This window comes from Manis pentadactyla, chromosome 4 (genome assembly GCF_030020395.1).
Source record: "Manis pentadactyla isolate mManPen7 chromosome 4, mManPen7.hap1, whole genome shotgun sequence".
In the NCBI taxonomy this organism is placed as follows: domain Eukaryota; kingdom Metazoa; phylum Chordata; class Mammalia; order Pholidota; family Manidae; genus Manis; species Manis pentadactyla.
This window is the reverse complement of record NC_080022.1, coordinates 9,750,156-9,767,159: the sequence shown is the minus strand read 5'-3', so window position 1 is coordinate 9,767,159 and position 17,004 is coordinate 9,750,156. Positions and strand designations below refer to the sequence as shown.

General features: G+C 55.0%; 1 protein-coding gene across 4 annotated transcripts in view; it reads right to left on the bottom strand.

Moving 5' to 3' along the window:
* Positions 1-229: 229 nt before the first annotated feature.
* PRDM2 (PR/SET domain 2) overlaps positions 230-17,004 on the bottom strand; it is a 128,887-nt gene continuing 112,112 nt past the window's right edge. For all 4 annotated transcript variants that reach the window (XM_036925118.2, XM_057499759.1, XM_036925121.2 and 1 more), the window contains 2 exons: positions 4,982-5,125; positions 230-592 (listed from right to left, as the gene is read on the bottom strand). In XM_036925118.2, the coding sequence (XP_036781013.2) occupies positions 5,005-5,125 (121 nt within the window). In that variant the 3' untranslated portion in view covers positions 230-592; positions 4,982-5,004. The remainder of the gene's footprint in view (positions 593-4,981; positions 5,126-17,004) is intronic.

Here is a 17,004-nt window from a genome sequence, read left to right as displayed (position 1 = left end):
CTGCCTCTCCCAAGGGAGGAACCCACGCCATAAATGGGGACGAGGACTTTGTCCAGATGCACGCAGACTGACTAGAATTTCAAATCTGGAAATAACTCAAGAGCCAGCAGCTCAGATTGCTCCGGCAAAGGGGGTTTTCCAAGTGTGCAGGCCAAAGGGTCCAGGAGCGAGGCTCCGACGTGTCTACAGGCTACTGATCCCCAGAGAGGGTGGGGGCGGGGGAGGCGGGGCCTGGAGTTGACCCCTGAGCCAGACCAAAGTCCCCACCAGGCAAAACACAACTGGAGAAGTGAAAAGCAGGATCAAGGAGCTCTTGAAAAATTGCATAGTAGGAGAGGACTGCCCCGACAGGAAGGCCAGGCTGCACAACACCGTCCCGGGGGCGGCACCCAAGTGTCCATGGTGTGGAATCAGCTGCCTTCCCGCCTCCCTGGGGCTCAGGACCCTGGTCTGCAGACCGCACACGCGTGCACACACACAGGCACACACACGCCCTTTCTCTCCCAGGTCACAGAACTGGAATAGGTTGGTACTCCCTGCAGGGCAGAAGGCCAGTCCCTTTGGCTTCACTGATTCCAGGTCACTTCAGGTGCTGAGGAGAAAAAGGAAAGAAAATGTAATATAAAAATGGTGCCCACGAATTCAGGGCCTCCTGGGGGCAGTTCAAGCATTATCCCACTTCATTTTTCTAATTAAACTTGTATTAAAGTGTGTCATACATACAGAAAAAAGCACAGCTGGAGGAATTTTCACAGCAAACACTCCGAGTAACCAGCACCCAGATCAGGGCACAGAACATGACCACCCATCCCTTAGCTCACAACCCACGGCCCCTGGTAGGGTAAATCCTAACCCTCACCCCCAGAATAACCACTGTCTGACCTCTCTCACAATAGACTGATTCGGCCCCATTTTTTTTTAACTTAAATGAATGGACTCAATCAGCACACATCCTTATATGTGTGGCTTCTTCCACATTACGTGGTCATGGAGATTCACCCATTCAGAGTGTGTGGCTGGAGTTCTTCTATCTCCTCGCTGCAAGACTCCTGTAGGCTCATGCCTAGTCCACCAGCAATGCACAAGGGGATGGGCGCCAGTCTGGGGCCATCGGGAGTGCTGCTAGGACATTCCTACATGTGTCTAGGTGCACACATGCACATATTCATACCAAGTGGAAGTGCTGGGTAGTAGTGAGTGCACTTGCCAACATTCTCATGTGTGTTTTTCCTGGTGCACACATGTACACATTTCTGCTGAGTGTATCCCTAGAGTGTAATTGCTGAGTCCCAGGCCCTGCATATGAGTTCAGCTTCCGTCAATACTGCCAAAGATTTTTCTGAAGTAGTGACACCATCAGTTAGTTTCATTCAAAGTCTCACAACAACCCTTGTGGCAGGTGACACAGATTGCCATTTGACATGAGAGATCTAGAGGCTCAGAGAGAAGTCTTATAAAGTCAGGCTGATGACAAGCAGCAGAGATGGGACTTGAATTCAGGTCAAGCCCACTGCAGAGCCTGTGTGTGTTTCTGTTAGGGTGAATGGTTAGCCCACACAATTCCTCCACAGAAACCCTGTCCACGGTATGTGGCACAGAGCCAGGCATGTGAGTGGTGCCTGCAATGTTTGCTCCATTGGGTTGTATACCAGTATGGAATTGGGCTGGGCCACGTTCAGGGGTTCAGTTCTCTCAGCCAGGACCTGGTCACCATTGCTATTCCTACTACTACTGCTAACTACTATTATTATTACTACCATCACTAACATTAACTCAACTCAATGAGAATAACACTAATAGCAGTGCTGATTTACAGAAAGCTTATTACATACCTGGCACTTCCCTACATGTTTTTCGTGTACTAACCCATGTAATCCTTACAATATGCCCACGAGAGAGGCATTACTATTATGAACCCATTTTACAGATGGGCAAACTGAAACACAGAGAAGTACCTGGCAGGACTATGGGAGCCATTATTCAACTCCAGAAACCACCACATTCTATGTCAATTCCAACCTTCTTGCCAGTCTCACACCTGAGAAGCAGGCTCTCCCAGGAGGGGACCCCCAACAGCAAGGGCTGGGGCTGGAGCTAAGGGGAGGCTAGCAGAGGTGGCGCCAAGGGGAGACCCTCCACCCACCCCACTCCCAGACCCCTGAGGGGCCAGACTCAGGGAGCCTTAGCTGAAGGAGCAGCGGCAGCCAGGCGGGAGATCACGGTGGCAGCTAGACAAGCGAGAGTGCCAGCCCGTTCCCCGGACCGCCCTCCCCAGACCTGCGGTTCTAAGTCCGGCCAGCCCTGTGGACTGGAAAGAGATGGAGGCGAAATGGGATGAGCAATGGAAATTCACACTGGACTAGGCACTTTTTACACCTAAAAGTGAATAGAACACTCGGGGCTTTGCCTGAGATGTCATTACAGCTCAGAAAGGGGAGGTGCAACAGAAGACAGTAGCAGGCAGAGACTGGAGAACAGCCAGGCACCTCTGTGTTGGTTCCTCCCTCAGCTCAGACTGTCCAGTAAACTGCTCCCCGGGCCTCCAATCTGGCAAAGCAACAGGGCGAAGGGCAGGCCCAGGCCCTGTGTGATTTAGGATGCCAACTCTTGCTCAGAGCAAAGCCCCATGCATGCACAGTTTTGCATATGATTTCAAGGGTGGGCACAGACTTCATTTCTGTCACTTGCCCCTGTGTCTGTTTCCCTCTCTACACAATGGGACTGATGAACTACACACGCCATGCTAAAATCCACTGCTGTGGCAACTTACAGATCACCCTGGAGCTGCTGTGGACTGAATTGTGGGCACCCCCACCCTTCACAATTCAAATGTGAAAGCCCTACCCACCCCCAAAGTGTGATGGTATTGGGAGGTGGGCCTTTGAGAGGTGATCACGTCTAGATGAGGTCCTGAGGGTGGGGCCCCCATGATGGGATTAGTGCCCTTAAAAAAAAGCAACACCAGACCTTCCTCTCTCCACCCTGTGGGCACACAGCAAGAGGGTGGCATCTACAAGCCAGGGAAGAGTCCTTGCCACACCGGACCATGGCAGCACACTGATCCCAGACTTCCAGTCTCCAGGACTGTGAGAAATAAACATCTGTTCTTTAAGCCCCTCCGCCTGGGGTATTCTGTTACGGCAGGCCAAGCTAAGACAGGCAGTGGTGGGTGAGATGTTTTTTCAAAAAGTCATTTAAAGAAAATAATATAAGTAGCACATGCTTGTTGTAGATATAAATTCTAAATTTTAGAAAAAATTTAAATATAGAAAAAGTTTGGCAAGACCTTAAGGGATATGTTTCAGTCACTTAGAAACCAAAGTGTTGAGTTCTGAATGTTCATTGTAGGTAAGCAAATAGAAGGTTTTAGCTGCAGACACAAATTAAGTTGGGCCTCTATTTATGTGAGCCCCTAACTTGGGAAGCTGGGTGTGTTTGAAAATAAGAGAAAAGAATGCATCCACCTAGGGCCGTGGCCACGCCCAGGGAGAGCCTGGATTTAGCAGTGCTGAGCATCGCTGAGACCCCGGCAGCCAACAGAAACACCCTGGTCTATACAGGAAATCAGTCCAGCTGTTCCAGGCTCTCCCTCAGGCTGCCAAGAACACCTGCTTGGGGCTGGGCCCTGCACGGAGGTCCCCGCAGCAGCTGCCCCCGCAGGGGGGGCCTGGGACACGCCCCCGTCCTCTGAAGGGGTCTAGCCACGCCCCTGCACTCCAGGCCCTAATCTTTCCATCTGTGAAATGGAACAGGGGGTGGGATAACCTTCCCAGCCTTCCAAGTCTGTTCTTTGTGTCCATTTCAGCTTTGCTCCACAGCATTCCGCTCAGGGTCATGGCCTCCCTCAAGGGCTGCTTCCGGACTCACTTCTGGCCGCAGACAATAGCCGCACTAGGGAAGGCGGACGTTGTTTTCATTCCTCTCCCTAACCTCCAAAGAAATAAGGCCAAGCCCAGAAACCCCAACTCCTTAAGGGAGGGAGGGGTGAGCAAGCTATGCAGTTGGGAGAGCAGGTGGAGGTGAGGAGGACCTCGGACATCCAGAAGTCAGCCCATTCTTGCCTTAAACTACTGCATTCTCACTCCAAAAAACCCTGGCTACATTAAGCAGGCATCCCCAAACTTCAGAATGTCCCAGAATCCCAGGGCCACCTGCTCATGTCCCAGGCCTTCACACCAGGATGCCTGTTTAGTAAATTTGCAGTGGGACCCCGGGGTCTGTATTTTTAGCCGGTGCCCCAGTGTACTGGTGCATGCGGTCCTGCAGTCATGCTCAGATGCTGGTCGTGAGGACACAGTGAAAGAAGACCAACAGGGAAGCCCACACCCGCTCCAGCTCGCTGGCAAATTCCGGCACCTCTGAAGATGAAAAGTCTGGCTTCTATGAATGAATTCAATTTTACCATCAGAAAATCTAGAAGAAGACTCCTGGCTCAATATACATTTAAGTTTTATATTTTACAGATTAGTATTACTTCTACTTTCAAAAAAGTATGGGAATAGGGGCTCCATAATCTTTTCTGGGCTTAACATCTCGGAAGGTTTCAATTAAGTGCTGATTACTATTATATGATTATTATTACAATAATGATAGCTCATGCTGACCTCGTGCTTTATGCCAGACACTGTTCTAAGTGCTTTGCATATTTTTGACACTTATCATTCTCAGAACCCTATAAAGTAGGCATTAATGCCATCTCCATTTTATAGATGTGGAAACTGAGGCTCAGAGAGATTGAGTAAGTTGTTGAATGCCTGCAGCCAGTAAGCGGCAGAGCTGGGATTGCGACCCAGGGTGGCCCAGGGTCTGCACTCTCAGCCACTATGTGCCCTCCCTTCAGGAAGGCCCCAAGCCCAGCTAGCACACAGGGGGTGCCCCCAAGCCATGCCCACACACTTCCCTTCTTCCCAGCCACCCCAAGACCCCCTTGGCCCTCAGGGACCCTGGAACATTGCCAGAGGCTGCTCAACCCTCCTCGTACCTGTCAGGGAGCAGGCGGGGTGTCTACTCTTTGAAGATAGGTCCCTGGAACTGGGCTGCGGCCATGGCCTTGACATTCCTACACTGCCTGGTGATGTACGGCACGGCCGGTGGAGCGCATCGGGATGCCAGGCGGAGGCTGTAGCTGTGCGGGGAAAGAAATGACACACATTGTCACCGGGGGCCCAGACCAGACCCCAGACCACGCCCGGGAGGCCTCAGGGCCAGCACTGCCGCTCCCAGGCACCTGGCAGCCCGCAGGATGCCAGCTTTCACGACGCGCAGGAGTGTCCCGTGCTCTGCCACCACCTTCCCTCCCCTTAGAGGCGGTCGGGCAAGTGAAGGCCCACGGATGGGTGCTGAGACCCTGCACAGAGCAGGACAGCCGGAGGACCCCCATGGATAGGCAGGCGGGCAGGAAGGAGCCCTGGCCGCGCAGTTGGGGGCTCTCCTGTTTGCTCCCCTCGGTAGCATCCGGGAGGTTTCTGGTGCCAAGTGACATCCATGGAGGACTACACAGGAGAGAGGACGGAGGGCTGGATCCTGTCCACTCTGCATGTGGCCCCTATTCTGTACTGAGCACTTCCACGTGGAGGACATCCAAGCCGGTAGAACCCAGATGCTGGCATGGTTGGACCCTATTTGCTATGAGAGCCCATTCAGTTGGATTTTTTTTTTTTTTCAGGAAAGCATTCCACCCCTTCCTTCACCCAACTAACTGGTGCTCATTTTCCAGTCCTGGCTGGAACACCACCTCCTCCAGGAAGCTTTCCTTTAACTCTCGTGGGAGGTCTCCCTCCTGCAGACTTCCACTGCCCCCTTGTACTTCCCCGTCATGGCACTTGTTCCACTGAATTGCGACCACAGAATAACGTGGCTGCTGCCTCGTGAGCTGTGATCCCAAGTTTAGGGCCTTTGCCTTGTCGTTGTTGCATCCCTGGCTCAGCACAATGAACAGCACATACAGCCTTTACTACATGCCCAGAACTGGGCTAAGCACTTCACATACATCAACTACCTCGCTCTACCTACACACGACCAACGTGGAAACTACACTGGCCTTAATTTACACATAGGGAAATGGAGGCACAGAGAGGTCAAGTAACTTGTTCTGAGTCCCAAGTCTGCCTGTCTAGATAGAAGAATGCAACTGGGCAGGCCTTCCAGCCAGGAGAGGGGGCAGCTGAGGTGTGTGGGAATGCGGGAACGGGGAACGGGGAACACGTCTGGGGGTCTCAGCTGCTGCAGGTGCGGGCCCGGAGCCAGCTCTATCTGGGGAACGGGGGACAGGATGGGGGCCAGGCTCAGGGCTGGAGCGTCAGGGTTCAGGCGAGTGGTTCCCCGCCAGGGGACGCGTGCGGCAGTGTGTGGAGACATTTCTGGTGGTCACGTCTGAGGGCTGGGCTGCTGCTGTCTGCATGGAGAGGGTGGGCCCAGGGGTGCTGGGGGCCGACCCAGTGCCCAGGAAGCCCCCACGACAAAGGATGATCCAGCCCGAAATGTTAGTAGTCGAAAAGGTAGCTCTCAATAAAGAGCTATTAAAATAAATGAAATAGGTGAATGTTTAAACAGACAAACGAGGGCCTGGCTTCCAGGCAAGGTTCAGCCCTGTGCCCGTGCGAATTCCTCCCCACGCTGCGCAACCAAGGGCAGTTCATTCCACCTCCTGAGCAAGATTCAAGGCGAAAAACTGAGACCCGAAGCCCGGCAGCAAGCCTGTGCCCCTCAGGGCCCCCAAGGCCTGGGAGGTGACCTGTGGGACGCCATGGGCTGACCGGAGCCCCCACCGGGCATGCTCCTCGAGCCCGACCCAACTGCAGGCGGCGACAGTCAGCAGTGAGGCTGCCTGGAATTGAGGAAGGCCTGGTCGCCCTTGTCCTGGGGAAGAAGGGGCAGTCCTGGCACCACACGTCACCCCGCACTACCCCCCAGGGACACTGTCCTCTGGGGCGATGTCTCCAGCCAACGGGGCAGGACGAGCAGCAGCTCTGGAGAAGGACAGGCTCTGTGCCGTCAGTCCCCGGCTTCTCCCTCTCTGTCACCATCACTATACATCTGTTACCGTGCAGAAACCAGATCAGGCCCCCAAAGATCAACAGCCCTGACCCCCCAGGGCCCCCGAGTCACCAGGCAGCTCCGCTCCTTTGGGGTCTCTTCCACCCTCAGAATCCTGCAGCCGCTTTCAGTGGGGGGCGTGCGTCCCCCTACCCCCGGGCCCAAGTGGGTGGGCGGGCAGCTCCCTCTCCCATCCTCCGTACGCCACCTGGTCCAGCGGAGGACAAGCCCCCCGACATGCACGGAGCCCCTGTGATTCCCAAGCACTTTCTCAGCTGTTATCTTTGGACTCTCCCAGCAGCTCAAAAGACAGGAAGAACAGTGATTTTATACCCCTTTCACCGATGAGGAAACTGAAGCTCAGACAGATGCAGAGGCTTTCCTGGAGGGGCAGGGCCCAAACCTTCCCGCTCCATGGGCACGGTTCTGGGGGGACAGCAGGTCAGTGCCCGGACATCTCCTGTCAGGACTGGGGCAATGATGTCCACCAGGACAGTCTCCTTCCTCATCATGAAACTTTCTCTGTTCAGAGAACTCTTGAGACCCCGGTGGCTGCCTGAAGATGTTCAGGGCTGAGGAACAGTGTCTGCAGAACCAGATACTTGTCCAGTCCTCAGCATGGCAGTGGTTACTATGCCAAGGCCTCACGATTCTTGGTCGTCACTCAACTAGCTGTGTGACCTCAGCAAAGCTTACACCTCTCTGAGCTCCAGTTTCACCATCTGCAAAACGGGAATAGCAATTTCACAGGGTTGTTGTGGCGATTATATTTGATTACATTTAGAGAGGGGCTCGCAGCGCGGTGCCTGCTGGCACTCCAAATCTATTCAAATGCAAGGGGTGTGGATTGTGGCAATCTGCGGGCAGTGGGGTAGGGGGACTTGCTAAATGAAAGGATGCTAGGTGGTAACCCAGGGGAGGCAGCGTGGCTGTTAAGAGACCCCAGTGCAAGTCCCGATCCTCATACTGGCTGGCTGTGTGACCCCCTGGCAGGGTCCTCCCTGCCTCTCTGACTCACCTCCCCAACTCCCTTCAGCTTATTACCCCAGCCACGCCGGGCTTCCTCAGCACATGCACACAGAGCCCTCCTCCTGGTGGCCTTCAGCCCCAGCTACTCACTAGATGCACCCGGGGAGGCCCAGGCTGCAAGCCAGACCCGTGACAGCAGCATCTCCTGGGGTGGCACCCGGCGCCAGTATTCCCAAGTTCCCCAGTGATTCCAACATGGGGCCAAGGACTGCTCCCCAGGCCATCCCGGGGTTCACCCCTCCCTCCCTCAGGCTCTTGTTCAAGCGCATCCTTCTTGATGAGCCTCCCATCCCAGGCCACTCCATTTGAAATGCAAATGCCCTCCCTAAAGCGCCCAGTCTCCAGTCCCTGTTACTTTCTTTCTTGTATTTCCCAGTCAGTATATTCTGAACCAAGTCGGTTATTTGTTCACTGGCCCCTCAGAGACTTCTTGTCACTGACACGTCTGCAGCACCCAAGCTGCTGCCTGGCACACAGGAGAGAGCCTCATCCCTGCGGGCGCTTTGCCAAGGATGCTTCAGGGAGGTGCCGAGGTGCCTCTACGTGGCCCAGAGAGGAAAACGGGGTCTTGGAGGGGGCGTGATGTGGGTGTGAGGTCACATTTTCAGTCAGACCCCACTGGTTCTGGTAAAGGAGACACTGGGCTACCCCGAGAGGGGCTCCCAGAGTGGGGGCTCCAGGTCAGAGAGCACCAGGGCCACGGGCCTGGCGGGCTGGCTGGTGCTGCAGGCTCGGGGAGGGGCCGGAATGGAGGCTTGCGGAGTCGGAAGAAGGTGACGTCCTGGAGCAGCGGCCACACCTGAGCCTCTCATCTCCAGGGCCTTCCTGTAACAGGGGACGCTGGGGCCAAGGGGCTGGACTGAGGTGAGAACAACAACAATAAATAAGAGTGGGCAAGGCTGTGCAATCACTGAACAGACAGCTTAACGACGTGAAGAGGCAATTCACAGAGGAGCCGGAAGCCAGGGAGTGGGAAAGCTGCCCGGTGGCCCTGCTGCTGTCCGAGAGCACGTCCACACGAGAGGCTGCTGGCAGCGGTCAGTGCCATCGGCGTGGCACCTGCAGGAAAGGGAATGTGACCGGGCTGACGACTGCCTCCAGTTCCCGGCCACCCTCACCTCCCGAGAGTCCCTTCATCTAGTCTCTGTAGTTGAGCAGGTTCGGTGCTCAGCACGGTGTGAGCACTGGAGACAGAGCAGGGCCCAAGACCACATCCCAGGGGAGACAGTGAATGAACGAGTGAGTAGCACATCAGGCGCAGGGATCGCCATGGAGAGCACCGCAGCGGAGGAGGGGGCTCAGGAGTGCCTGGTGGAGGCGGCAGGGCTGCAGGTGGAAGAGAAAGACCTCACAGACACACGCGAGCCCAGACCTGACGGAGGTGGGTGGTGGGCCACTCACACACCTGGGCCTTGGTGTTCTGGGTGGTGCGGACAGCATGTGCAAAGGCCCTGAAGGGAAACTTGCCTGGGATGCCAGAGGGGTAAGGGGGGCCAAGGGGAGGGTCTAGCAGGCCCCCGAGTGAGGTGGGAGCCAGGTTGTCCTTCCAGGCAGTGGCGTGGCATGAGCTGACGTGACCGCTGTGTTAGGCATGGACTGTGGGATGACAAGAATGGAATCCGGGCAACCAGTTAGGAAGTGATGGCCATCAGCCAGGATAGGGGTGACGGCAGCTTGGGCCTCAGGCCAGCTGAGGAGGTGGGGCAGAGAAGTGGCTGTCCAGAAACACTTTGAAGTGGTGCTGACCAGGTTTGCTGATGAACTGGATGCCAGGCAGGGGCCACAGGGTGAAAAAGAGACAGGAGTCCACACTGACTCCAGGGTGGGACGGCTTCCCTTTAACTGAGATGGGATGACGGCAGAAGGCCTCCTGCAGAGATTGGTTCCAGGAGGGTTAAATTTGAAATGTTTATTAGACCCAAGGGAGATGTCAAGTGGGCAGCTGACATGAAACCGATGAATCTGGGGATGGTCAGCCTCTTGCTGGACTGAATGGGCTCACCAAGGGGAGGGAGGCAGAGATGAGTCCAAAGCCAAGGACGGGACGCACGGGGGCACCTAGCAATGAGCCACGCCTGGAGAGAGTGGTACCAGGTGGCAAGAATTTCAGGGAAGAGGGAGGGTCCGCAGTGCGCAACACTGCCCGCGGCCAAGGGTGCGGAAGCTAAGAACCGACCCCTGCGTTTAGCTGCACAGAGGCTGTGGGTAACCTTGGTAACTGCTTCCGGGATAAGGTGCAAAGGCCTGAAAGAAGTGAATTCAGGAGAGGAGGGGAGGACAGGAGCTGGCGCTGGGGCCCAGAGCTCCATCGGGGAGCTTTCCCGTCAAGGTGGGCAGAGGAGGGAGGGCTTGGGGGCAGTTGCCATAAGCCCCAGGACAAGCCTCCAGGGCTCTCGGGTCCCCCCCACGGGGCCGAGACACTGTCCCATGCTCCCTGCCAGGCTGCCGGGGATTGGAGTCGAGACCCCTACCCACGCTGTCCCCTCCTTCTGCCTCTTGCTCCTGCACACGTTGGGGGAGTCTCCTGGAACGCGACGCCCAGAGCTGGTTGGGCCACACAGCTGCCGCAGCAGTCTGACACAGTTCTCCGTGACTTCTCAGAGGGCAACTCATTTGAAACCCGTGTCTGACATTCTGCACTTTTGCTGGAAGTAAAGGAGAAGTAAAGGGTGCGGAAACCGTGCCAAGCTGCAGACAAGCTGAGAAGATGCTGAAGTTCCGGGAGGCCAGGTAAAGCCCCTTGGGCCGCAGCAGCAGGGAGCCTCCTCCTGCACCAGCCCCCGGCCGCTTCCAGGAATGGTCAGCACCTAAAGCTGGCTCCACCTTCTCTAAGTGGGCAGCCCTCCTGCTCCAGGTAGGGTCTTTCTCACCCAATTGAGGCCCCCAGGCTGGGGGTCAGGGGTGGGAGAAGCAGCACAGCGCTGGGTGCAGGAACCAGGAGTTTCAGCCCTAGATCCATGGCTGACTTGCTGTGTGACCTCTGGAAATGCCTCCACCTCTCTGAGCCAAAGTGGTCTCCCTTGCGAAATGAGGACGTCAAGCAAGGAAAAAAATGTAATAGCGTCACTCACTGAGCACATCCTGTGCCCTGGGAGCTATTCTGGTGCTTCACGGGAGCCCCTCAAGTCCTCCCAGCAGCCCTGAGGTGGGGCTGATGAACTGCACCCCTCTTTGAGATGAGGCAAAGCAGCCTGGTGCCCATGTTCTCAGCCATGATCTGAATCCAGGACCATCTGATGCCAAACTGGGGTTCCCTTCCCTGACACAGTCCTTGTTGTGATGGAGATCAAAAAAATCTCTCCTCAATATTCCAAAAAGCCAGTTGGGATTGATCCTTTGCCCACAGAATGGCCACACAAGCCACCCACAAAGCTGGGCATCGGCTTAGAGCCGGGTCCATGTCAGCTCAGAGGAGCCCTGGTGAACTCGGACGGTTTGCAATCTCACGTCCACTGGAGTCCCCACAGAACAAGCCCGATGCCCACTCCTCCGCCCTGCAGATCCCGATTTAGCTGGTCTGCATCCCGGGCGCTGAGAATTTAAAAGCCAATTTGAGAGCCACTGGTCTAGATCCGTCTGCACGGAGTGTGGTCTGCAGACCAGCAGCATCGCAGCCCCTGGAGGCTCGTGAGAAATGCTGCTGCTTGGCCCTCAACCGACTTCGGGAGTCAGAATCTGCATTTTAACAAGATCCCTGGAGAAGCACCTAATCACCAAAGTTGGGGGAACACAGCGCTCAGGGACACCCTCAGCAGACACTCAAGAGCAACACGCTAGGTGGCCGTGTGCCAGAGGGGCCTGGTTCTGAAGCCTGGGGAGGACCCAGTGCCCAGGGAAGTCCTTCCAGCGTGAGGGCTCAGGGGGTAGAAATGGAAGGCGTCCTTGGGGGCCACAGGCAACTGGACACCCATTGAGGTTCCTTCAGTGCAGATGCTGGGGGCCGGGGTGCTGGCAGAGGCACGGTCGTGCCCACAGCTCGCACACCGTGGGGACAAGGTGGCCCTGGTCACATTTTCATTTCCTCTTCCCTTTACCCATGGGTAGTATTGTGCCTTTTTTATGGCTGAGGGGACAGTAGCACTGAGAGGCTAAGCAACTTGTTTAAGGCAACACAGAGAGACATGAAGGGAAGGGAAAGAGAGAGGAAGGGAGTAAAGGAGGGAGGGAGCCGGGTCTCACACGGGTCAGACTGTCCTTCCCTCCTGTCGGTGCTGAGGGAGGTCACGTGCACAGTGCTGCCTCCTGATTTGGCCTCCACGCATCCAAGACCCATCACATCCTTGCCTCGTGGGGCTTTTACACCAGGCTCTGATGTCCTCGGAAACCATGAGTTCCCCAAACCTGTTTGGCTTGAACTACAAGCACCCAGCATGTGGCAGTTCATAACACCATCCAGGTGACAGGAAGGCTGGCCCAGCCTGCGATGAGCTCAGCCGAACAAGGCTGCCAGCAGGGGGATCCCTGCCATGGCCACCGCCTGCCCTGCCAGGACTGGGGAAGGGCAGGGGACCCCAGAGGCCATACCAAGCTGCCCTTCAGGGCAAGGAAAATGAGCCAGAGTGAGGGCACCTGCTCAAAAACACACAGCACCTTGTTCTTGGGAAGGAGTAGGGGGACACAGCTGGGCTCACTGATTAGTTGGGGACACTAGTGATGGGGGGTTGGGGAGAGGATCCACAGTAGGCAAGTGTTCTAACTGCCTTCGCATCGACGACGCAGAACACAGTCTGAGTGCATTCACTCGCCACCCACCTACCGGCCCGCCACCAGGCCTGACTCAAGGCGGTGTTCAGAGAATATTCCTTCAACAAACAGCAAACCTGGAGCCAGGCTCCTGGTGCAGTTCAGCCCCCAAGTGTGCCCCATCTATGCTGCTCAAAAACCATCTCATACAAGAAGTGGCTTCCAGAGGGTTTCTGTCAGTGCTCAGCCCACTCAAGCCACGGGCCCAGGTCCCCACTTTGATGACAGACAATCCTTTGAACCCATCTCTGCAGACCTCAGACCTCCCTGCTGCCCTCAGGGCAGCGGCTCAAGCATCGAGAATGGCCCACCTGCAGGAAACAGTCACCCGCCTGATGTGCCCAGCCTGGCAGGAGCCATGCTCCCTTCCGCACTGACGCCTCTCATGTACTTATCTCCTGCAGCCACCCAGGTCTGGCGTGCCCCACATGCTGTCCCTTCTCTTCCCTTCTAGCTGAGCTGAAACAGTCTTTTTTCAAAGGAAACTTCTAAGAATGGGAGGGAAGCCAAAAAGAAAACACAAACAAATACAAGTGTGTCAAGGCTGATGACTGCACACAGAGCAGGTGCCCAGCTTCGGACAGAAAGGGGCTGATAGACGTCCCCCGAGGGGCAGATGAAAAAGCTTTTCTAGATGGTAAAATTGTATAATGGTGCTAAGACTTAATAATTATGACCACTCTATCTTTTAAAGCTGACATAGGCCAAAGACGTTAAAAAGATTAAGTCAACTCCAGGGGCAAACCCTGGTTTGGAGTTATAGGGACTGAGAGTCTCATAAGCCCTATGGGGCATCTGCCCCGGTTACAAGACCTCTAGAACTTGGTATCTGCTTCCTGTCCAAGGATGCTAATGACAAGGGGCCGCTACCTTGAGAAAGACTTATGGGTGCTCAGGACTCCTTTACTACCTGAGGCATTTCAACCAGCTCGTCTTGGGCGGCCTGGGTATGACTGGCTGGCGGCATGTCCCAAATGCAGGGCTGGCACTGCCATGGGAAAGACATGCTTGCGGCGTGCCTCCGCAGGGCGTCAGCAGGGTGATACGACTGCCTGAGAGGCACGGCGCCATGGGCTGTGGGCCTGGAAGCCTCAGCCTCAGAGGGTGCAGGGTTTGGAGAAGGCTCACAGGCTGTAGGGTAGCCAGGGCTGGGACAGTCCCACCCGCTTTACAGATAGAGAGACAGAGGTGGCTGCTGATGCTAAATGACTTGGACGCAGGCCGGCTGCCTCCACTCTGGGCTGCTTGGGCCTCCCCAGGATCCTGCACCCTTTTGGTTTTGGGACTGCTCATCTGCTGTGTGGAGGCCTTACAGACAGGCTCTCTCCATGTAGGGGACAGACACCCTACCCAGCCAGAGACTACAGGGGTGGCCATGGAACGCAAACCCTCCCAAAGTCTCTTCCACATTATTGGCATTTCCCAAACTGAGGTCTGTTGGAACTGGTTCCCCAGATGCCACAAGTGTCACCCTCATTATCACTGCAATGCCAGCAGCTACCATCTCTGTGCTCAATACATGCCGAGTGCTGTATTTGACATGGAAAAACAGATTTTGTCTTCACAAGATCTGTATGAAACAGGTACTTCATTTTATACATGCAGAAAAAAGGCACAGAGAGGTTCAGCAGCTTTGCCCAGGAGTGCACAGCTGGGATCAAAGCCCGACCATTAACCTCCAGAGCGTGGGCCTGAGCCTCCAGGGTGCTGACAGGCAGTGCAAATTCCCAAGAGGAGGGCACAGGCTGGCATTTACCTTAAATGTATTTCCCCCACTTACCTGATAACTATTAACTGACAGCTTGCCCTGTGCCAGGCACTGTGGGACACAGAGGAGAGCCAAGCAGACACGCTCTCTGAGGGCACAAGACCTGTGCCCAGAGATAGCTTTGGTCTATGCTGAGCCTCAGGGTCACCCGTAGAGCACCCCCAAAATTTTTCTTAATTTAGCTTTTTTGGACAGAATTTTCTAAAATCAGCCATAGAGGCAATGTGTCTTGAATTTGATTTTGGTATTCTCTTCGGGAGTCAAGATGTCCAATTCGGCACGTGTACCATCGTGTGCTATCGTGGGGAGATATCCAGGCATTATCATGAATACTATCAATACTGATCAATCAAGAGCCTATTATATACCTGACCCTTGCTAGGCACCGGGGATACAGCAGTAAACCAAACAGACCTGATCTCTGGCCTCATGGGGCATGTGTTGTAGGAAGAGAAGATCATTATTTGCATAATATATAAGTAAATACATAATTACAAAGTATGACGTTGGGCATTAAGGAGGAAAAATAGAGGCTATCAGAGCTCAGACCAAGGGACCCATGTGTAGGCATGCGCCTGCATGAATGCAGTTTCCGTTCCCACCGCAAGATGTGGGGTCCACAGAACATATGGAATACATTTCAGGATTTGCAGCACTTTACCATGTTGTCTTTGCTCTTTTATGGAGATGGGGGGAGGGAAGGAAAAGGAAGCATAGAATGTATAACTTACTTTACCCCCAGGAGAAAAGACACAGGATTTTTGGATATTACTTTTGTCCCTAAAGGAGACTCTTCAGGTTCAGAGCAGGCCACTGTCACTACCAATTCTCACTTCCAAATCTTTCCTGCCCTTTTTTTAATCTGAATCTCAAAGCAAGTTTACACAAGGGGATTTGGGGAATTTGCAAACTGGAAACAAGACTGGGGTAAGAAGTTGTCAAGTCTCTTCTCCAGGCCTTTCTCTGAACTGAGTAACAGATCTGGTTACACCAGGTCTTTTGCTTTTTATAAGCAGCAGTGGAGGGCAGGCTGGGCATTTTGGATGGGGTCACGCTTGGCTTGCTGCAGAGATGGTTTTTCAGGTGGAAACAGCCCACCCCCTGGAGAAAAGGCAGGAAAGTTGGGGATGACTGTGGTCGAGCTGTCTCCCCCGAGTCTATGGTGGTGGAGAGAAAAGCTCCTTAGGCCTGTAGAGCAGAGAGTGCCTGCTCAAGCCCAGGAGAGGCGCCTCCACACACCAAGGCCCCCGTCTGAACCCGCCACCACCTCCACGAGGTGTCACACCGGCCCGTTTCACACGCTTGGGCCACAGCACTTCCAGGCTCTTCCAACTCTCCCTAACCTCTCAGCACTGGGGCGTCCGGGGCTCGTCTCTCGTCTTCTCTTCAGCCACACTCACCCCCTTGGGGATCCCAATCTCATGCTTTAAATACTGTGGGCACTCTGAAGGCTTCTGAATTCGTATCTCCAGCTGTGCCCTTTCCTCTGAACTTCAGACCTGCATGTTCAGCTACACCTTCCACAACTCCCTTGAATGTCTAATGGCGTCTCGAACTTAGCACACCCCAAAACGAATGCCCAGCACACACCCCAACCCCGCCCCAAACTGGCACCAATGGGACTTCACCTCATCACTTATCGGCAGCTCCACCCATTCCCCGATGGATGCATGGGGGCAAAAGACCCTGTCATCCCCTCTGACGTCTCCCATCCAGCCCTCATCCAAATCTTGTGGCTCCACCTTCAAAACAGATTCCCGATTCTGCTGCTACTCACTGCCGCCGCTGTGCCCAGTCCGGCCGCCCCCGTTTCTCACCTGGGATACTGCGTCTGCTTCCTAGTCTGTATTTCCACTCTGGGCTCCTTTCAGTCTATTCTCACATCAGCCACTGTGATGCTTTTCAAGGCAAGTCACATCGTATTCCTCTCCCCTCAAAACTCTCCAGTGACTTCCACTCAGAGGAAAAGCAAGGTGTTCACAGTGGCGGCGGCAGCCAATATGAACGGGCCTCTGGTTGCCTCCCTGACCCACGTCTCCTACTGCTGTTCCCTCCCCCATGCCCCTCCGGCCACACCAGCTCCCTGACCCCCGAGCAGCCAGGTGATGCTTCCACCTCAGAGCCCTTGCACCTGCTATGCCTCTGACACGTGCCTTCCTTCCTCATGTCTGCAGCTTGCTTCACCTCCCAGGCTTTGCTGAAATGCTCCCTCGGCAGTCAGCCTTTCTTTGGCCCCTACATTTACAGTGGCAGCGCCCATGTTCCTTCAGAACTCTGTCCCCTTCTGTTTTCCTTCTTTCCACAGCATTCATCTCCTGACACTCGGCAGAGTTGTTGGCTTGTCATCTACCTCCTGCCATGAGAACCTAAGTTCCGTGAGGGCGGGGAATGTCCTCAGCTTTGCTCACTACCACATCCTCCTGGCACAG